The sequence below is a fragment of the Dendroctonus ponderosae genome, unplaced genomic scaffold, assembly GCF_020466585.1.
Source record: "Dendroctonus ponderosae isolate FM_Combo_2020 unplaced genomic scaffold, Dpon_F_20191213v2 Dpon_F_20191213_5, whole genome shotgun sequence".
NCBI lineage: Eukaryota > Metazoa > Arthropoda > Insecta > Coleoptera > Curculionidae > Dendroctonus > Dendroctonus ponderosae.
In genome coordinates, this window is record NW_026018715.1 from 12,620,744 (window position 1) to 12,643,018 (window position 22,275).

The window sequence follows — 22,275 nt, forward strand, 5'->3', positions numbered from 1 at the left end:
AATATCCATTGCACTCTGTGTAACTCACTGAAAGTCACTACTTTCATATATATGCAGACATTTAAAGCGACATATATTTCTGCTTAAACCCGGACATGCACTTAATGCGGAGCAGGTGAGAGTAATAAATATTTCCCGAACTAGCGTCATGCACGTTTCTACACTTACCTGTAGGAAAATTTAATATTTTATATCTCAGTAAACAAAGAAAAATCGAATTCTGTCCGCATGTGAAGCCAGAGCTTCTTGGCAATATTGAGAATTATTGCGGACTTTGAGGAAGAGGCTGGAGTTCGACTAACGGCTCACTGAACCCGTGAGAGCATAACGGGCTTTTGTAAAACTTTAATAAATTACATTATTATTGAAAATGTTGATTATTCACAAAGATGTATGTTTCCAGCATACTCATGCCATGGTAGATGGGAAGAAAACGGAACGTCTTTCCTCATAACCACCCCAATAAGCCGGGCTCATGGGGCAAGAAAGTTTTGCTTTATGTATAAAGAACTTGGTCCGAATGTGGTCGCGTTCTCAACATCCAGCTATTGCAACCGTCTGATTCAGCCGGGAATAACTGGAGATTTGATCTTCAATTTAACAAACAGAGGTAAAGGAAAGTTTTACTCCAATAGACCAAAGGCCAACAATAGCTCTTTTTCAGGCAAATGCATGGAGACAAACAGCTCAATACGAGCCAGACCTATTTCAATTAGATGGCTCATTATTTTCGCTCTTCTCGTATTAATTATCCGAAGGTCCACATATGCCCCGTGGATTTTCAGATGATTAATTTGAGGATTATTAGACCTAACAAATTAAAATAATGAATGAGACTGTATGATATCGGTTGTGTGTAAAATAAGGCTTAGGATTACTGGATTCTAGCCAAACGTATTGTGTTTTCCACCTTGTTTTTAGTCTAGGAATAATCACTTTGCCCAATTTACTGAGACATTCTTTTATAACTTCAAATGTTTATGACGCATTGATCGAAAAACCTTAACCGGTACAGTTATGCACCAAATAAGCTCAATATTGGTAAGGATCCAATAACTAGGGAGTGTGTGAACATACGGATAAATAAATTGAGTATTTAAGTTCAGACGCCCCCCAGTATTAGTAAAATATCGGCGACAATATAGATTGTGTCAAACCCAATAGACACGATCTACCAGAAAATGAACTAAGTAGAAAATTAGAGGCACGAAACCAATAAAAAAATGAGTATTAAGTTAAAATACTGTTTTAATTTTCAAGTGTAATGGAAAATTTCCTACTGAATCGTATATTTGATGCAATTTTAAACCTCGAGCTCGATAAAAAGACTTTTAAACGAACAAAGCAATATAAGATAATGCGTACCTCTAATAAACCATATTGATGATGTGTTTCTCATTATTTCGCCCGCTAGAAGACAAATCCGAATAAGTTTTAATCAAACCCCTCGTTACCATTTTCCTAGATTAGAATTTAAAATTTAATGCGGAAAAGTAACTATTTCCACAAATTGGACACTGAAAGCTATTAGAACATCAAAATCAAGTGAATTGTACATATCAAGGGGCGAGTGAAAAAATAGTTACTTTTGCCGAGAGCGTTACCTACAGAACTGTGATTTTTAATTTGTTTCTAAAACAAGAAATCGTGTTTATATAAACTATAAATATTAATGAGCAGGATGTAAGAAATATTTTTGCACGTAATTCGTTACCTAATCCTGATACCGAAGGTGATATTTTTGAACCAGAAGCAATATTATGTAATCTTTAGTTATTGAAAAGAATTAGAAAACTAGTATCCAAACAAATTGGGTCAACAGGTTCCCTTGTGTGATTAGGTACTATTAAATAAATTAAAATTCGTTGCAAAAACCCGCAAAGATTTACGACTGCAGAATGGAACATGTTGGACCCGCGTATAGACACCCCTCTGTTCATATTAGTTACGTATTAAGCAATAAACTAAGGTAGTTATCTAAGTGTAAATAAATACTTTAAAATATAGTGCGTAATTGTAATGTATGCGTAATGCTACCCTTCTTTACTAGGCAGTCGTTTCAAAATAGCAATTTAATTGAACATTTCAGGCGACGGCAGTAATTTTCAGTGTGTTTTTTCTACGTTGTTGTAAACGCTCTTTAATGGCATTTACATCGGTTTTAATCGTCTAAATAATCGATTGCATATCACTGTCTTAAAATTCAATCAGTGTGGCAAAATCGACAGTTTTTAGAAACGTTTTGTTATGTGAAATTCCGAATGAAATGAAAATTACTGAAAGCTACAAAATCGAAGAAACCGGTCACGATGTGCGAATTGCAATCATAAATAAATGTATATTATGTAAAGTTTTAATCTTAGACTAATAACTAGGTAAATCGGTTAAAGTTAAGGATCATATTGTAAAAATAAGGCTAGTCTAGTTGTAACGAGACAAATTTGTGAATTACTTCAAATATGTATGTAGAAAAAGGCAGGGAACTGTAAATACAAAATATTCCATGTATTTCTCGAGAACAATGGCAACGAAAATGAATACCTCTCAGTGGATATACGCATATTTTTGTAAGATGAATCATAAAAATCCTTAATCAATCACAACCGATGTTAATATTCTCTACATAACGTAGCCAATTGAATATTGACCAATTTAACATTGCTGTAGGCCTATTATATACATAATAAATGAATTGCTTGTGGTAATTCACAAAAATCATGCGATCTTTCTTATGGTGCGTCCAGATCTAACGAGCAGAGTCCGAGCCGCGGCAAAACTCCTTTGATATTTCGTCAAAACACCCACAGACGAACAATTTCTGCCGGTGTTTTGTCGAAACATCAAAGGAATTTGTTGCCGATCAGGCTCGGCTCGTTAGGTCTGGATGCGGCACTATAGATACTGTAATATACTAAACAATAGAAGTGAATAAATGGAATATTTTGTAATAGAATAAGAAAGGTGCCTTGATTGTTTTGTTTGAAAAACACAAAAATATGATAAAGTAAGTTTGAAAATGCAATTGTTGTAATTATCCTTGTAAAGTACTAATAATAAACACAGAAGCAATATCTTTCGAGTTTTATTTCATACACTTTCATTTTAAATTAGCATTATGTGTTGAAACCATTATAGACAACTTATAATTAAAATTTCACATCGGTTTAAGTTAATTCGAGTGTTCAGGGGCACACACTTTACCTGGAGTGATACTATTGAACAATCGGTCTTTGATCATTTGAGCCATCAAGCCGTGAATAATTTCAATCGTGGTTTTGCAGCTGTCTTTTGTAGCCTTCAGCAACTTGTCTTCCGTGCGCTTCTCCGTTGGATCTGCGCTTCCAGCAAGAAATCCTGCCCGGCCTGGAAAACATTTAAACAATTCCAAACGGCTGCTGAATTTTAAAACGCGACCTACCAATAGCCGCCTCAGACTGCTCAAGCTTCTCAGACAAGTCGAAGATCTGTCCAGTAGTGTAATCGGCGTTGGTAATCAAACTGGATGAGCTGAGGGTGTTTACCCAGTATTTATTCCACAAAGAATCCAATAATCTTCGGTCCAATGTGGACTTAAAGTAAGACACTTCCAACGAATAATATTGCTTGCAGTGAACTCCGAAATCTTCGATTTTATTCAGAGGAATCGTTTGGTATTCGGATGGTTCTTCGTTTGGTGGTTTATAGCCCTGAAACAAATCATTTGCTACAGTGTGAGCGTATGTAGTTTAAAATTCAAATTTTTCAGGTTATCAATTAGAGCATTTGCAGAAACTCTGGACAGACTGGTGAGTCGACACAAGTCGACACATTGCATATCAAGATAGATATAATCAAATATAAATACGTATTTAGATATATATCTAGACAAATCCTTCTATGCCCTTAAGGCAGTTGCGAGGAATTCATTTTAAGCGTTAAGAATACAGTAGGATAAGCGCGCATTTTTGCATCTAACGAATGGAACTTATTTGCCCTATCGGGTGCATCTAAAAGGATGCAAGGGATCGATACGTTCATAAAAAACAATAGGGCAAAGGTTCGTTTACATTCGTTTCGTTCGTCCGATGCGCAAAATGCGCGCTTACCTGGCTGAATCTTCAACAAAGTTGAACTTAAAAAGAAAAAATTTGCTCTCAAAGCTTGGCAATCGACACAAATAGAACCTTACCTTTGGGTAAGTTCTGAAAGCCCCTAGACAGACTTTGCCAGCCGATATGGTGCGAACTGGATCAATAACAATAGCAACAAATGGCTCTTGAAAGTTCTGATTCAACATTTGGGTGCTGACATCAATGCCAGAAAGCCAGCAACCATAACCGGGATGACTGTGATACCAACCAATTGCATTCTCCTGCCGTCCAACCTGAAGGAAATAGGTAAAGTGTTAAACTCCCTGCTAACAGCTCAACAACATCCGAGTGAATTCTACCATTTTTGCAGCTTCTATGTAGGAGCTCATGTATTCATATGCTTGCGCTTGGGCATTCACTCGAGTCTCAGTTCCTTCGACTGGTAAGGCGAACGAATCCATCACAAACATGGTGTTTCCATCGACTTTCCCCAATATCAAGCCCATGACTTCTAGGGTTCCTCCAGATCGAGCATGCATCACCATCTTTAAGAGAGCTAGAGCTGATATTTTGATGTCTTTGAAAAAGTGAGGGCTGAAACAGAATAAGTAGAGATTAACTCGTGAATAGCCTGGATTCTGCTGTTCTTATGCAAAGGACGATTGATCTGCTCATAAACTTGTTTGTAGTCTAGTTGCATACGTACTCTTTGTCCCAGGGCTTAGCAGTAAGAATGTCCTGTTGTTGTTTTCTATCATATTTGTAAATTTCATCCACTGAACTGATTGTTTCCATGTTATTGGACAATTCCCAGGTTTTTTGAGCAGTTTGCGACTGGGTGTCTCCACTGGACGTCCCCGGCTTCGACATACTGTACAATAATAATTAAAACCCGCAAAAGTGAATATGCAATGAAAATTAAAGTTTTTTTTTGATAGTTGTCAAATGATGGATTCAAGTCGAGGTTAGGCTATGGTTATTTCTTCAGCGGTGGCTTAACCGGTTTTGTCTTAAGAATCGGTCAAAGAGGACGAAATCTCTACATAGCCCCAATTTTTTGACAATTCCTTCAAGTTAATTTGTTTGAAAGTATTGCACTAATTTGTGCGATTATTTGTTTATTATAACTCTCCCAGTTGATTGCTACATATTCAACATACCTGCTTGCAACCTTGTTAATTGCCTGTAAGTAACAATATGTAATTTGTTTAATATTTTGTGCTTCTGCCCCTTTGAATCTTGAGTGGCGCTCAAGACACTTAAAATCGCACTTGGGATCCAAAATATTTACTTATTCAATGTATACTATTTAATTACGACCTTGATATACGTGTTCATAAATCGGGATTGCACTATCAGCTTTATTTTCGCTCAAATACTCTTCGAGGCTGCAACAGAAATCTGAGTAAGTTTAAGTTCGCTTTTGTCAATAGTCACCACCAATACTCATCCAACTAAGCCAAAGGCCTTTGGTTTTCGAAGTTAACAATATGCTCGCCTTATAGATCATCTCTTTCCTAACGACTTTGTGGTGTTTCTTGTGGAAATGCGAAAGAAACAGGCAAAATCAAAACTTCTTGAAATTAAGACGAAGGTGAACAAACCTGCCTAAATTTTTGTTCACCACTCGCTAGACCAAACCCCCAAGAAAAAAAACTGTTTTTAACTGATTGCGGTCTTTAAGCGATGATTTCTTGCTTAGTATATCTGCACTAACCATTTTAGGTCGAAAACTGTGAATTGAGCCGAAAAAACCTGCTCAAATCCCCGTTCTGACTTCTCAATTCTAACACCGTGTATACAAAAGCTTTAGACAATCGCGTAACCCAATTATCGTCTAATTCAAGTTCATCTGCCACGCTTAAACTAGTTTGGCCCTGACTTGTTCAACTGATTAGCTTGGATTGTTTAACGTCTGATTTCCTTAACACTGTTTCCGTTTAGCTTAAAAAATGGAGGCCCTTTCTCAGAGCTTGCAGCCCTATAAAGAGTTAGTGGGTTCAGTGGCCAGTTATGTGACAATAGCGCAGTTTTTTTCTGGCGCTTTTGTCTGCAAGGATATTTACAAGAAAGGATCCACACAAGGATGTAGTCCCATGCCGTTTATCGGAGGTGTTACTATGTAAGTGTTTTCGCGTGTAAACCACACACAAAAACTAAAAATGGATGTTAGTTAATTGCAGAATTTGCTTCTTTTAGCGCTATTTTGATGTTAAAATATGGTTTGCTTGTAAATGATTCTGCAATGATAACAGTGAATGTTGCTGCGATATTTCTAAATTCCATATATTCGCTCTTTTTCTACAAATATGCGGCTGATAAGTATGAGGAGGTGCTTAAACCGGTCGCTTATGGAGTGGCAACGTTGGCAGTTTTCCTCGGATATGCACAACTGGAAAATCCGGAAAACCTGGAGTACCGATTTGGGCTAGTTTTGACCCTGTTAATGCTTGCTTTGATTGGGGCTCCATTGCTAGATGTGGTCAGTTAACTAACTGGTTTTTTTCAACCTTACAAAATTGACGTTGATGATTTTCAGAAAAACATGATTGCAAATCAGGATGCGTCTTCCATTCCTTTGCCCATTACTCTAATGGGAGCCATTGTAACATTCCTCTGGTTAATCTATGGAATTATTTTGCTCAATGTGTTCATGATTGTACGTATGCGGACAAAATGTTGCCGATCATCTACATGTTGACGCTTTTTCTAGATCCAAAACTGTATCGGCTTTATTTTGTGCATAGTGCAACTCGGGTTGCTGTTCAAATACCCTGGACGCATTTCCTCTAGTGGCGGTCAAAGTAAGAAGACGGAACCCGCTAAAAAAGAGCAATAGCCTTAGTTTGGGTGGTCTTTTTACATTTCCTTTTCATTCCAGGTTAACGAAACCCTTATCGAAGACATATAGATTATAACATATTTTTTAATGTGCAAGATGACTTTAAATTTTCAGTTCTCTTGTTGGATCTTTGTTAAAAGTCCAGCAACAAGTGGAGTAGCTAAAATGTGCCTAGAGACAAATTTTATATTTGATGAATATATTTATGATTGTTAAAAAAACTATCGAGCTGCGTACATTTCCAATGTATTTGCTTATATTTTTAATATAATGTATGTTAAATATTCAGCAAGAGTCACTTTCTTTAGCCCCTTGGTTGCATCCGATAAAAAGGCAAGTTACAAGTTTATATTTTCGGGATTTTTATACATTCGGCTGTTGTCTGCGATTCAAAGCCAGCTAATTGCAGGTGAAACCTAAACAATGAACCCGCATTTGTCATTGTTTCCATGATTCACAAAAGACGTTTTTGACAAAAAAAATCGCTTCAAAATTACTGTAAAAATGCTGCGGCCTCCGTACAACTCCAAGTACCCCCAAAAAGTGTTAATTCCCCCGGGAACATTCACTACAGATGAAAACACCATCCTGGATGTTCCTGGCGAGGATGAAGAAGTGTTTGTTGCGAGCAAACCGAGGTAAAACCTTTTTAGTTTGATAATTCGTTGTAATCACGGTGTTTTTAAATACCAATAAAATTTGTCGGTTATTCTTCAGCAACTGAACATTAAGGTCTGTTTTTTTATAGAGGCCAGCGTCCTGCTGTTACATCAAAAGTTAGGTAGGTAAAATGTATTTTATTAACGTAATATGTATATTATGTTTTTTAAATATATTGCAGGTCTGCGTCATCAACTCACTCTCGCTCAGTCCCTGAGCGGCCTCATACTCAACACTCTTTAGTTTCAGTTGGGCCAGAACCGTAAGAAATCACTTTAATATTTCTTTTGGGGATTTTTTTATTTTTCTTTAAATAGAGCTGAGCTGGAGACGAGGGAGCAAGAAAATTTCGAGGAAGATTTGCTAAACTTTCAAACGGCCAGAAGAAAACTATTTTACGATGTCCTCACCTTGCAGGTAACTAAGGTGAGATACAAAAAAACTCCCCATTAGGTTTTCCTAAAAAAAACATTTTTTAGTTAAAAAAAGGCGTCAAACCTCACTTGGCCAAGAAATAAAGCAGAAGGTGCTACGCAAATGTTGCTTCAATGTACTAAATATAAAGCTCTTTCATCTGTTCATTCGCAAAAATAAAATAATTTAAGGAAATGCAAGGTTTTTTTAAATAATTTAAATCTCAATTGCGCACGCACGAGCATTCGCAAATAGTGGTGATTACACACACAAAGCAGGCGCACTCTATTTACAGATTGCTGACCATAACCTATTGAAACTTGAAACCTGCCACTGGCCTGTTTGACAACAAAATTGTCAGTTTTGTTGTGGTTTTGCTATAAAGTGAAAATTAATAAAATAAACAATAAATCTAATTAACCCAAGGAAGCGAATTTTCGATTCAGCTACAAAAAAAGCATTGCGAGGATGTTTTATATTGATAGAAAACAAGGAATCTAATAGGAAATCATGAAGGTGTGGTCAAACATTGTTTTTTACGTGCTTCTTATATCAGCTATAAGTCCCAGTCAGCAAGTGAAAAAATGTATGTTTTCACCCCATGTTATTACCAGGGAAAGATTAACGACCCATTGTTTTTACAGTATCAGTTGATAGCCCTACACTCTGTTCTAAAACAACCAAAAGAAAATTAAAGTATGAATCACTAGTGGTCACTGATGTCCGAACCCGGAATGGGATTTTCCCAAAAATCTGCAAATTCGAAGTAAAGTCCTTCTATAAATACGGAGGCGTTATTGCAGTTATTGAGAATCTTAATCTGATGACAAAATACAACAGTAACGAGTGTAGGGAATATGTTCAATTTCGAACCAAGAATGGCATCAGTAGCCGACGATACTGCGGATTAGACGAAAGCATGATTACAACTGTGCCATTGACTGAAGATGTTTCGCCTAAAATACGTTTACATCCATATCTGAATGCTCAAGAGGTTGCCAACAATTCTTTCATAGACGTTGATGGCGAGATGGATGTGATTATTTTCTTAACAGAGGGAGGAATAGAGCAGTACAACAAAACTCTCTTTAGAATAGTGTTTACTTCATACGTTGGTACGAACCAATTTAACATTTCCCAATTGATTAATTTCTTATTCAAATATCAAGCTGATTCTGCATAATCATTCTGCTTTGTTCAAATTATATTATACTTTTTCAGACTGTGCATTGAACGCAAATCTTAGCAATATGAAGGACTGCACTTATAATCACAGCTTCTGTATAAACAGCAGATATTTCCGTGATGGGAATATTAACTGTCCATATTTTGGATGCAGCGATGAATTCGGATGCATCAAATCGGTGAGTGCCTACCTGTATTTACCAAATTATTAAGTCGTTTTTATGTATTTAAATTTAGCAGGCAAAGCTATTTTTTTGTGATGTTGGTGTTCGGCATAAAAAGGTGAGGTTTTTCGCCCGAAAAACTGACCAAGTTTAGCAACCGCTGCAACAGCCTAATTCTTTTCACAAAATGTTAACTTTTGGACTGTTGATTTTTTCATTGTGTGTGTTCTGCGGTCCATCTGGAAGCAATCGAGTGTTTCCACTGTTATTCACTTTTATCCGCGCATTTAGGGAACTTTCACTTGTCTCTTAATACAATTTCACTTATTGTAGCCTCATCCGAAGGAATCAGTCGGACCCCAATTTCTTACTTCATCGTTATCGGTACTTGCGCTACTGTTCGCTGCTTTCATTTTATTTATGTGGATATCTAGGAAGTACCACATGTTCTGTTGGACACTCGACTGTTCACATGCCCCCCCAACCGCAAACCTTAGCAATGTGAGTATTTCTTATAGTTTATCGATACATATTGATTAAATCCCGATCGTTTTAGTCTCTAATTGAAATGATTGAACAAACGGGGTCACGTATAGCTGCGCTTGAAGCGAATCACGCGGCTGGTTCAGCTCCAATTCGGGATGAGGCCAAAGATCTACCACCCTCTTATGATAGTCTGTTTCCTCCAGGAGGCACTCCTGCCAGTTAACTGGAGTGGATGGTTTGCCAAATAGCGTTTACATACATACCTCAATGCAAATATGGGTGATATTTCGTTCTAATACCATCAAGATATTAAAAAAAAACCACTGGAATCAGGCTGAAAAGTTTGAAGAAATTTAAGCGCACCAAGGATTCGTTATCGAGCTAAATTAGAAGAATAATATTTTGAAACTCGCAGTGGTTTTTCGGCCATTACCCTGCTTTTGGTATGGCTATTTAAAAATTATTTATCAACTTAACTCGCATGTTACGTTGCATGGTGAAAACTGCTCCCAATGAAAAATGCCATACTAAAACCCTTAGGAGAAACTGTTTGGGTTTAACGAATTTTTACGCGAAAGCTACTGTGGAAAATTTCTTCAGACTTCTACAACCTGAAACTCAGTAATGGGCCTTTTGTGACTTTGTCGAATAAGATGTGCATTATCCCTTAGTCCCGTAAATTGGCCGCAAGTCTAAGTTTATATATTATATATATTCAAGGCGCGGCATTTCTTTAACATTTTATCCTTCCGCTATAACAGATGAAAACTGTCCCCAAAAATGAATGTATGCACCTCATCAGTGTGCTTAATGCGTTTTTAATCATTGTTCCAGTATTAATTATTGCATTTCAAATTTCTTGTTAATAAATTATTGGTATTGCACTACTAGTCCTAAAGTACCTAAACGTTCACAATAAATATTTAAGTGTTTTACATTAGTAATACTTAGACTGATTAGTAAATTAGATAAGGATCTGTATAATATTTTTAAATCGATTGAGCGTGCCTAAATGTAACTATAGGATTTAGTTTATACATAACGCGAATAGTGAGTAAAAGCACCATGCAAATATTTTAACTATGTAGGCAGCGGGGATTAATAACGTAATTTAATTTTAAGATTGTAGAGGATAATTTTGTACTTTTTTCTGTATATTTTTTTAGCAATATACGACTGTGTAAAATATTATTATTTTGTATTTAACTTCCACCACCAACACACAACGGACGTTGTCAGGACTGGAGAGATTTTCGCCAGTAAAACTCGCCAGGTTCAATCAACGGCTTGATATTAACTAGAATTTTTCATCTATCTACCGGAAAATACTTGTTCTAGTATTTTCCAGGATAAAGGTTAAAGTCCTTTTAACTCGGCTGATTTTATTACCCAATCTAATTAGAGGCAAACACTCCCACTAAGTGGATTAAGTTAGATTAGCGCAGAGCGTGTAACCTGATATGCAATGAAGTAAGTTATTTGAACTGCAGTTATGCAATAGATAACTATTACTAATGCTGACTTTGCTTATCAATGTACATTCAAGTCACATCTTTTTCCTTGTTATAAAGTATATAAACATTCCTTCGCCGTAATTATTGCAGCTTGTTAATCAAAATCCACATTTATACTTAAAAAATATATTTCATATATAATATCACATTTTTAGGCCCGATGCCTAAATTTATAAAAGTAAAAATTCGTAAGGTCGTGATGGAGTTAATAAATAATTGGGCTTATTTTATATACAAACAGGTACAATTCACTTCACAACTGTTTTTTGATGTTTTTATAGAGAAATTGCCTCAATTCAGGCGCTGCAGTATCGTCGAAAAAATAGAAAATTACACTCACAAAACCCATGAGAATCAATTCTGAAACAGCAATATCAACATTGGTATGAATGAAATGATAAAGCAAAATCTTGTTTTTAGTTGGCCTGGCTTTATTTTCCTATAACACCTTTAGTTAACGCACGTTAAGATATGAAACTTTATCTCGACATATTTGCTCAAAGCTTAGTTGGATTAATCAAAAATTCCACACTGTTTTCAATTTTTTTGTGTGTTTACGGCTTGAAACTTGGCAGGTCTTTGAAAGCATAAATTGTTTTTCTCCAATGTTTACCACCCGGTTATCTGGATTATGTAAAACTCTGATTTGAGAGCCAATTTTTCCAATATTGTCATCACTTTCCGTCGTGTGTTTTAACCAAAATCGCAGGTTAAATAATTCGTCCCCCCTCGTTTTTTGCAATTCCCAACAAACTGTTTATTTGGCCGAATTATCACGTTACTCTACTAACTGGATGACTCGAAGACACGGCGCTGTGCTGAACACTTGCATTGGCACTTTGGTATGAAGGAGGAGCTTCTTCTGTCTGTTGGACCAGAAGAGTGCCTAAGGCATGCACTGGCACAACGTAAATATCATATTCGTTCTTTTCTCCTCTGGTACTCTGGCTGCTGCCCACCCACAAATCTTCATAGGCTGGAGGCGCAAAATGATCATACGAAGGCGGAGTATCAACAATCACTTGCACGGTTTGAGGATTGCTGTTCCTCTGGCAGTTTCTTCGGGCGTTTCTTCTACAGCACCATTCGCTACAGGACACGATAAAGAAGAACAGAACCAGACCGCCAAAGGATGCAATGTACCAAATCACTGCACCAGTTTCAAGGGTTCTTTCCGCTAAAATAAAAAAAATATTGTTGAATAAAGTACTAAAAAAATATATGTTTTAATCTACAAGTTGATTGGAACCTCTAGCTAGCGAAAATAAGGACACAAAAACATGTAAAAATATCCGTCCAAACCCAGTTATCGTCGCCCCGAAAGATCAATCGAACATTACAAAAATGAAATGGTTAATCACAAAGTTAACTGGGCAAACAGAATGTTTTAAGCAATAAAATTAAATTTTTTTGGTCCAGCTAATTAAAAAGTCATGAGGGAACCTAGATTTATTAGGTTTAAACCTCTTTAAGCTGTACGTACTAAGGCAGCTGATATCTGTTAATTGGTGTATTAATGGTTATAATGTTACCTAGTTAGGTATTATTAAACCATAAGCCAAAGCATCTAACTTGTCTGAATGTTCCAGGTTTTTTACGATCCTGCTATAATTTGCCAGGTCTATAGATTTTCTCAATTAGCGCCTGTTTATTTTTAGCAATTTTAAGTAGTTTGCCACCTACGTCAATAAACTGCAATTCGGAGCCGAAACATCTTTTGGCCAATATTGCGGTAGATTATGGATGTTCAACAGGGCTTCGCACTAAGCAGGCTGTAGAGTAAAGCTCTTTATTAAAGTTGATTTATGAGCGCTTATTTTTTGCGCAAATTCCTCGATGTTTAATAAACCGCGCAACAAAACCTTCCAAACGGATATAAATTAGGATTAGCACCAGAACGGCGTCGATTATTTGATAAACAATAGATTTTCCTTCGAAAAATTGCGGCGAAGATTAAGAAGAAACTTTGAACTCAATTTTGATCAATAGCCGAGCAGACCACCTCTAAAGATGCACGCCACTCGTGCTTGCGAAACATTAAAATTATTTTCCCCCACAGCCTAAAACCCTCCCATTGAACAGTTGAAAGTACTTACTGTAGTAGAAAATATTCGCAATAAAATTCATGTTTCTTTCCACTGTCCCACACTTCTTTCCAACACTGTTGCTCTACGCTAATTGGCTCTACGCTGATAGTGAAAACAGGGCAAAAATGAACGCGATAGCAATATTGACTTTAGAATGTTCAGGTGATATGCAAATAAATGGGAAAATAAATAATTAACTAGTTGAGATATCAAAGTAGGTTTGTTGACGGGAAACAAACTCAACTTCTCCATACCTGGAAGCGGTTCAGCTTTGGTGGTATCCTGAATATATTCGTCGATCGTGATTGATTTTCCGTATAAGTCGGCATCATCCGAATCTAGAACAAAATCGCATCTTAAATGTGAGGTTTCACAGCAAATATACGTCGAACGTGTAAATCTAATTAACGCAACGTGTTAATTTATGTCCTGACTTGTGATGGAAAAATTGGATAATTTTAACTTTACCACTGCCAATAAAATGCACAATTCCCACCAAAATAATGAGTTTGCGTTTAAGAGTGTGCTAAATTTGGAATTTTGCAATATAAAAACGTCCACATTAATTGCTTGGAAAGTACATTTTCAATAGTTCAGGATGATAATGAGGGATTGGATGAAACCGCCTTTTACAACATGTTTCTGTACAATTAAAGAGTGTTTTGCACCGAATTGAACTGATGAATCACATCAATTGATACCGATCTCAAAGGTTGCAATCACCGGACGCATCTGATTGACTATAAAACGCGAAACAAAGGCGTCGTTTGATCTTCAAACAAATGCTCAGAAAATCATTCCACTTTTACTGCATGCAATCAGGAAACGTACCTATAAAATCGCATCATAATGTCTGCCTTAAACACACCAGCTTATCAAAAATCTCATTGTAATTGCTGTTGGCATACATTTCTAGAACTTGTTTCACACAATGAGTCTCATTTTCATAGTTTATGGGCAAACGACACGAATTTGTACCACAGAATGGGATTTTAATCATTTTCCAGTTTAAACTGCACTATTAGACATTTTTTTATTTTGTAAAAAACAAATTTTTTGTCGCGTTCAAGCAAAAGCTGGGCTTAAATTGGCTGACTTTTATATTTTTTTCAAATAAACATTATAAATCATTTGTTTAATTTTGCACATACGGATTTTCATAGCTTTTCATCCTTTATTAAATATTTTTCGCTTGCGCTTACGTATATACTAATATTTTGTATTTGCTTAAGCACTGTTGTCGTCATTTTAGTTAAGATTTTCACAGGCATGTTCAGTAATGAGTTTGCTTATTTATTTGCAGCCTGATTTCCTTAAATAGTTTTAGTTTGAGGGCATCTTTGCGCGATAAATCAATCGTCTAGACGTTCAGACCATATCAACGCAACAGTTCAACTTTTATTAAGTACATAGTCAAAAGCACTTAACTCTAAGCACTTGAAAGCGTATTTTTTTGATAATTTGTCCTGCAATTGTGATTACCCAATATGGAGCAAAATTGGATCATTTTACAAAATGGTGTTGAAAAAAACCTCTACATGTGCATATATAAAGAATTTTGGTCGAGCGATAAAGGAGAAATTATTTTCCAGTTTACCAACATTTCTCAAGTCTATAGAAAGCAGCATTTTTTCCATTTCAACCAAAGTCTCAGGGTTTGTAGGCTTGAGTGTCTTTTATAAACTATGAAACTTTCAGCTCTTGGGTAAAATCGCTCACTTTCAGACCAACATTAGCGAAGTAGCCAAAAATCAGAAATCTTTTCAAATCCAATAACATTCTCAAGAGTTATAGACTCAAGTGTCTTGAAGAGGCTGTAAAAATTTGAAGTCGCTACTTGCTCTAGATTAGAAGTTTGTAATTGTCGAAGCAAAGAGTGCACTTGGGTGAAAACGGTCATTTTCAGACCATCATTTAACAATTCATTAAAAATTAGAATTCTTTTGGATTCTAATAAAATTCTCATGATCTTTAAATCTAAGTATCTTTTATATAATGTGATAGTTTCAGGTTGTTACCTGCTAAAAATTGGATGTTAGGAATTTTTGAAGCAAATAGTGCACTAGGGTGAAATCGCTCATTTTGAGACCCACATTTCTCAAGTCTCTAAAAATCAGCATTTTTTCCATTTCAACCAAAGTCTCAGGGTTTGTAGGCTTAAGTGTCTTTTATAGACTATGAAACTTTCAGCTCGCCACTTGCTCCAGATTAACAGTTTGGAATTTTTGAAGTCAATAGTGCACTTGGGTAAAATCGCTTACTTTCAGACCAACATTTACGAAGTAGCCAAAAATCAGAAATCTTTTCAAATCCAATAACATTCTCAAGAGTTATAGACTCAAGTGTCTTGAAGAGGCTGTGAAAATTTGAAGTCGCTACTTGCTCTATATTGGAAGTTTGTAATTGTCGAAGCAAAGAGTGCACTTAGGTAAAAACGGTCATTTTCAGACCATCATTTAGCAATTCATTAAAAATCAGAATTATTTTGGATTCTAATAAAATTCTCATGATCTTTAAATCTAAGTATCTTTCATAGAATGTGATAGTTTCAAGTTCTTACCTGCTAAAAATTGGATGTTAGGAATTTTTGAAGCAAATAGTGCACTAGGGTGAAATCGCTCATTTTGAGATCCATATTTCTCAAGTCTATAAAAATCAGCATTTTTTCCATTTCAACCAAAGTCTCAGGGGTTGTAGGCCTAAGTGTCTTTTATAGACTATGAAACTTTCGGCTCGCCACTTGCTTCAGATTTAACGTTTGGAATTTTTGAAACCAATAGTGCACTTGGGTAAAAACGTCTATTTTCAGACAAACATTTACGAAGTAGCCAAAAATCAGAAATCTTTTCAAATCCAATAACATTCTCAAAATTTATAGACTCAAGTGTCTTGAAGAGGCTGTGAAAATTTGAAGTCGCTACTTGCTCTAGATTGGAAGTTTGTAATTTTCGAAGCAAAGAGTGCACTTGGGTGAAAACGGTCATTTTCAGACCATCATTTAACAATTCATTAAAAATCAGAATTCATTTGGATTCTAATAAAATTCGCATGATTTTTACACCTAAGTATCTTTTATAGAATGTGATAGTTTCAAGTTGTTACCTGCTAAAAAGTCTCTAAAACTCAGGATTTGTTTTCAATTCCAACCAAATTCTCAAAAACTGTAGGTCTGAGTCCTATTTAAAGTCGGTGAAACTTTTAAAACCGCACTTGTTCTATATTGAAAGTTTTGAATTTTTGAAACAAAGAGTGCAACTGAATGAACTACACAAAAGCGACAATTTTTGATAATTCAAACTGCAACGTCTGGGATTACTCAAAATTAAATTTAGATCATTTTGGAAAACTATGTTGTAAAACCCGCACATTTGCATAAACAAAAAATTCTAGTGGAGCAATTAAGGAGAATGTATTTTTACCCAACGTGTTTTGTGTTCTACTTGAGAAAATTTGACAAAAGCATTAGTGTGGATTCAGTGAACTGGTTTTTAATTAACTGAACATAATTTATTAAGTACATACATATTGTTCAAGGTTATTAGACCCAGTCGATTGACTGCATAATTAACTTTAGTATAAACTAGTTCGCACTAACTAAAGATGGATTGTTAAAAACGACCACAAAGTCTGCCTTTTAACGTTCAGCGTGAGAAAATGCACTTTTCCAAAGAAAATTTGCTGTTTTCATACTGTTCTGCAAATTGAATTTCAGGCCTTGTAAATGTGTGTGTAAAAAGATAGTTGCGAAAACCCCTAAAGTGAAGAAGGAAAACACAATATTAATCAAGCTGGGAATGGAGTTGAAACCGATTAATAAATGTTGAACAGATTGGCGGTTTATTAAGAGATGAAATATTTTTTGCGGCTCTTTGTGATGTAATTATGGCTGAAAAGCTCAAAGGGCAAGTTTTCGAAGAATATAAAACCAATATTAGAGAAAATTTAGGGCCAAGTTGGAGTTCAAGTTAAGCATTTATTGAGGCACTTTCTTCCTGCTTAAACATGAGCGTTTATTCGTCAAAAAAACATTGAGAACTATTCTAAGAATCAAACCTATAGAAACTTGCCGCGGTAAAGTTAGTAAGTAAAAAAGCCGCGGTAGTAAAGTAAAGCAAATAGGCATTTCATACTTTACAGTGTGTGTGATCCTGAATTGAAACGAGATTATCATGATGATTTAATCAACAAACAACAAATTCTTTGAAAGATTACTCAATCTTTATTCAAATTTTTCAATGAGTAATCTAGTCATTTTAAGAATTAATTAGATTAGAAACTCTATTGTCATTAATTTATGAGTGGTTGATTTTAGCGTTAAATTGCATTGATTTTTTTTTTAATCCAAACGCACACGTCTAGAGCAACGAATTTGCAAGAAAATACGCGCGAACGTGCGGATAAACCCCAAATCCCCAAATTAGATAAAATTATTTCCACAGAATTCCATCACAACTCATTATATCAATATCGAGACAAAAATTATTAATTTATAAATATATAAGTATTTACTTTGCGTTAATTAGGCGATAAACTGTAAATCCCCTAAGATTGATGAGAAACAGTTTTTCTTTAGCCAGATAGTTTTCGAAAAAGTTTCCACTAAATTGCTGTTAATTACTAAGCAAATTCGGAGCAAAACTAATTTAAAAGACTATAAATTAAATTGGTACTCACCTGTATATTGAGCATTATACGCATGGAGGTCCGCAAATCGAAGGAACAGCACAAAAACGAAACATTTGGGCTTGACTAAATCAATGGCCATGCTCGCGAATTGCAAAAAAAAATAAAAATTGAGCAAAAACGGGGTAAATTAGCGTTTCTACTCCCGATGTACCACACGAGGTGAGTAGGTCGATACTATATACGATTTGCGGGTATCAAAACTGTTTGCAAGCGCGAGTTTCAACGAATAAGAGCTTGTTAAGGCGAATCGCTTATTATTTGTGTTTTACCTGTGATGGCATCTTATCTTACCGGTTTCAATTAGCGAATGGTGAGATAGTTTATCACATTATCTTCTAGGATCTTGCGTTAATTCCTAACTGTTGAGGACGATGATTAGGAGAACTTCAAAAGGAACTTTGGCACATCGGTGATTTTCATTAAATAATCTTGGCCAATAATTACCATTTGTTGCGCAATAATTATTACCTTCATATGTAGTTTTGCTTTTTACTTTAACCGCAATTCGTGCGATTTGAGTGTTAAGATTTTCGTGGAGATCCGATGACTAAAACTGGTGATTCTTTATGGATCAATCGTAAAATAAAATGAGTAATCCTGATACCAAGAAAGCGTTGGAAGAAATTCCTTTACGTAGAATGAATTGTAATTTTGGCTCAATCTCCAGGGCAGAACGCCTTTGAGTGCCACACGCAAAACATCGAAATTAAGTCAATCAATCTTCAAGCGAAAGCTTGAATGAATCTTCAAAAAAAAACGTTAATCAAATTCCATTGTTTCTGATCCTGATAAGTCATAAATTATAATAGATTATAATATCTTTGGGGCTTGGATACAAAAATAAGAAAAGCATCCTTGAAATAATGGTCACGATAAATACAAAATTTTTGTAAAACTGATTAATTAATCAAGTAGTTACTCTAGTTTTACGAAATTTTATCAATTAGTACGAGGAATGAATGAATTCAATGCCACCTAAGAACGTCTGATTTTTTCCCAGTCACCTGGAAATAAATCCGGCGATTTTGGCGGCCAAATGCACAAATGCTTGCGACTAGCATTTAATAATTTTCTAGTCGCCATAAATTTATTTGCATAATATTTTCGGTTATTCTCCTCTTAGTAAAACATCGCTAAGTACACTGTTTTTACAGTTACAGTCCTCTGGAGTGGCGGTTCTTTACTGCGCGAAACCCTTCAATTGGTAGTTTTCAGTAACAATATTTAAGCAGAAAAAGGTACAAAAATAACGCATTTAAATGCGATAATTGCCATTCTAAAATAAAGGTGCTTGTCTTCTCCATAATGGCAAGAATCTAAAACCAAATGAAAAATCATCTAATGTAATAAAACGCAACAACACTCTGAAGAAGCAAGTCACTCGTGCTTGTGAAACGTCCGGAAGAAATCACACAATATTTTAATTTATATCCGTTATAAAATTAAGTAATTTTTCATTTGATTTCCCAGATTGATCATGATGTTAAAAAATTTGCAACGTTCCAATGCACTTAATTTTTTAATTTCAGCAAAAATTGTGTTTTGGGTTTGATTTCTTCTTGTTTAGCTGTTGCATTTACCGAGACGGTTAAGTATTAATTGAGCAACGGAGGAAAATTAAGTGATTTTTCATTTAGTTTCTCAGTTGCAATGTTTTATTTTTAATTTCATTCTCAAGTATGTAATTGTGTATATCGTTGCTCTTGTATTTTTTTTAAATCCTTCATTCCAATTTTATCTACGGTTTTCTTGGGCGTTTCGCACAATCACCAATTATGTCGTTTGATTTTTTCTTGTTTATCTGGTTCAGTTACCGAGGCTGTTGACTGTTGAATATTTTTGTATGTTGCGAAAATAATTTGGCCGAAAGGTACGTTGATATAAATAATAAAATAATATACAAATGTCCGATGACTTGAAAACAATTGTTTTTAAGGCCGCAACTCTTCTGCTCACGCAAAGGCGAAAAAGAGGTTTACTTAGCCATACAAAAACTGCCAATGAATAATTATACAGGATGTTCCAACAAAACCTTGCAATTTGTGCCCCATACTTTTATGGACTTTGTGCAACTTAAAAGTGTAGTGCATTGTATTATTTTTCGGGCTTCACACAAGCGCGCACAAAAGCGGGTAAAATTGTTTTCAAGTTTTTTAGACTCGCTACTCAGACTGGGTTTATTCTTCAGGTGGTGCCTACTTTGCCATTTATTCTTTGGCTCGAACTTAACAGTTTAGTTGCTTTAGTGCCTGTTGCAAGAGCTTGAAAATATATGCACAAACTTTAGGTAAAATCTCGTACTGAAAACTATTCAACTTATCTACGTTATGTTAATTTTATCGAACTATTGACTACGTAAATGCTTAAATTACTGAACAAACATCACACCCACCCAAGAACGCTTGATCATTGGCCGGTAACGCTTAGTATATTTTTCGTCACACAGTCATGTGATATTTTTTATAAAGTCTTACGTTGTGAGTAAAACCTGTTCAACAACAATCCGGTTTCTTCCTAAGAATAATTTGAATGTGTTTATTAAGATTTGCCGGGGATTCATACGACTCTGTGTCACGGAGGCAAGAAATAGAAATGTTTAATTAAATTCAAATAAAGACGCTTGGAAATGGCACATTCAATAAGACCTGTTTTGGGCGGTCAATTTGAGTTGATTATTTAAAGTGTGTTAATTATATTTTTCAAATCAGCGCTAATCACTGCATGTAAAACGCTCTTTGGTGTTTTTCTCAGTGTTCAGAGAGCAAACAATTCCATGACGGCAAAATTTGCCCCTAGAGAATAACAATAGATTGGTGATAACCTTGTAGTCCCATAATCATTGGATGTTGATGATCGGCATGGCAATAAAGATACATGCAAGCCGTAAATTTGGATTATTACATTCCGTCTAGTCTAATATTGTTGATTTGCATAAAAAGTCTGACCGTCTAATAGTTTTTGAACAAAATGCTGCTAACGACCCAAAGTCAAGGACCAAATTAATTGGAAATAGCCCAGCAACGGCTTCATTCACCGAAAAAAAACTGCTATAATCAAATGGAAAATATCGCTTTTTTGTAGTTTTTGATTTGCATTTCCAGTTCCACCATATACAAGATGTTTTAAAATTAACCGTTCAACTATTGGACGTTGTTTGTTCAAACTAAACGTATTATTGACTTGTTTATTTAAATTTTATAGTTGGGGTAAAAGCTATTTTTACTTTTTAATGGCACAAATGCGTCAAGTATTGATAGTCCAACACTTAAACACACCTTAACCTTTAGCGTATTTTTATTTAAATAACTCGTGGGGCGGGTGAATGTATATGTTTCTTTTAATCCACTTCCTTCTGAATTTAGTTTTGTTATTGCCTTTTTGAAATTTGTTTTTAGATTCGCTTTTTTTGCAGTTCTTTTATTTAATGTTTATGTGGTTTTTTATCGGGTGTTTGGTTTTTTCTTGCTTAGTTATTTTCACCAACAAAGTAGATAAATATTTGGTTTTTGGCCTCCAAATTCGCGTGCAAATAAGTTTATCGAATAAATTAATAGTTTTAAAATTAATTACACTTAGTCAAAATGACCCTGAAGCAAATAAACATCGGACCTGAACATAGTTTGCCTATTTCGACTTCCGCCTTTGAATAATTGCCATTTCATCTGAATCACCCTGTATATTCGGAAAATTTCTGCATTTAAAATCCAAAACATTCTGTACTTCAAAACGATATTCCATCAATATAAAAAAATAACAAGACAAACCTTTCAGCTTTCAAAGGCATCTTTAGAACGCCAAGAATTCTTAAAGAAAACCGACCTAAACAGAAAAAAACCGAATTCAAACCCAAAACACTCTTTCTGTAACTGGAAGCAAGAATATTTTTTATCAAGTTTGAATCTACAAAAAAATAAAGAAAATATACGGTTCTTAGCTTTCAAATGCGTTTTTAGGATCCCAAGAGTTCTTACAGAAAACCGGAAAATTTTCGGAAAAAAATTCGAAGCCCAAAACACTCTTCCTATGTCTTAAATCAAACTTTTTCAGCAATTGTAATTAGCAAAAAAAGAAGGCAAAAATAACGCGATCAGCGTTCAAATGCATTTTTAGGATTAAGAATTATTTTCTTATAGAAAACATACAGATTTTAAAAGTCAAGAGGTTTTA

The 22,275-nt window shown here is 35.2% G+C and overlaps 5 protein-coding genes across 8 annotated transcripts in view; 3 read left to right on the forward strand and 2 right to left on the reverse strand.

The window, feature by feature from the left end:
* LOC109545465 overlaps positions 1-3,071 on the forward strand; it is a 102,433-nt gene extending 99,362 nt beyond the window's left edge. For all 3 annotated transcript variants that reach the window (XM_019916182.2, XM_019916181.2, XM_019916183.2), the window contains exons 10-11: positions 404-610; positions 665-3,071. In XM_019916182.2, coding sequence (XP_019771741.1) covers positions 404-610; positions 665-789 — 332 coding nt within the window. In that variant the 3' untranslated portion in view covers positions 790-3,071. The remainder of the gene's footprint in view (positions 1-403; positions 611-664) is intronic.
* Positions 3,067-5,055, reverse strand: LOC109545466 (COP9 signalosome complex subunit 5). The gene is made up of 5 exons (XM_019916184.2): positions 4,777-5,055; positions 4,430-4,664; positions 4,169-4,363; positions 3,419-3,686; positions 3,067-3,363 (listed from the first exon to the last, which is right to left on the reverse strand). Exons 1-5 carry the CDS (start codon positions 4,938-4,940, stop codon positions 3,170-3,172), a joined length of 1,056 nt encoding a protein of 351 aa, XP_019771743.1. The 5' UTR covers positions 4,941-5,055; the 3' UTR covers positions 3,067-3,169.
* Positions 5,056-5,082: 27 nt separating this feature from the next.
* LOC109545469 (sugar transporter SWEET1) lies at positions 5,083-8,181 on the forward strand. 2 transcript variants are annotated; one of them, XM_019916188.2, is made up of 9 exons: positions 5,083-5,255; positions 6,015-6,192; positions 6,270-6,552; positions 6,610-6,729; positions 6,784-7,550; positions 7,661-7,693; positions 7,754-7,834; positions 7,890-7,998; positions 8,052-8,181. In XM_019916188.2, exons 2-5 carry the CDS (start codon positions 6,023-6,025, stop codon positions 6,907-6,909), a joined length of 699 nt encoding a protein of 232 aa, XP_019771747.1. In that variant the 5' UTR covers positions 5,083-5,255; positions 6,015-6,022; the 3' UTR covers positions 6,910-7,550; positions 7,661-7,693; positions 7,754-7,834; positions 7,890-7,998; positions 8,052-8,181. The 2 variants fall into 2 exon arrangements, with proteins under 2 accessions (XP_019771747.1, XP_019771746.1); XM_019916187.2 differs by lacking the exon at positions 5,083-5,255 and adding an exon at positions 5,282-5,475.
* Positions 8,182-8,279: 98 nt separating this feature from the next.
* Positions 8,280-11,012, forward strand: LOC109545467. Its single transcript, XM_019916185.2, has 5 exons — positions 8,280-8,572; positions 8,631-9,101; positions 9,208-9,350; positions 9,669-9,836; positions 9,892-11,012. Exons 1-5 carry the CDS (start codon positions 8,497-8,499, stop codon positions 10,042-10,044), a joined length of 1,011 nt encoding a protein of 336 aa, XP_019771744.2. The 5' UTR covers positions 8,280-8,496; the 3' UTR covers positions 10,045-11,012.
* A 433-nt stretch (positions 11,013-11,445) lies between these two features.
* On the reverse strand, positions 11,446-18,660 carry LOC109545577. Its single transcript, XM_019916350.2, has 3 exons — positions 18,097-18,660; positions 13,677-13,760; positions 11,446-12,512 (listed from the first exon to the last, which is right to left on the reverse strand). The coding sequence occupies exons 1-3, from the start codon at positions 18,185-18,187 to the stop codon at positions 12,109-12,111; spliced, it is 579 nt and encodes a 192-aa protein (XP_019771909.1). The 5' UTR covers positions 18,188-18,660; the 3' UTR covers positions 11,446-12,108.
* Positions 18,661-22,275: the final 3,615 nt, after the last annotated feature.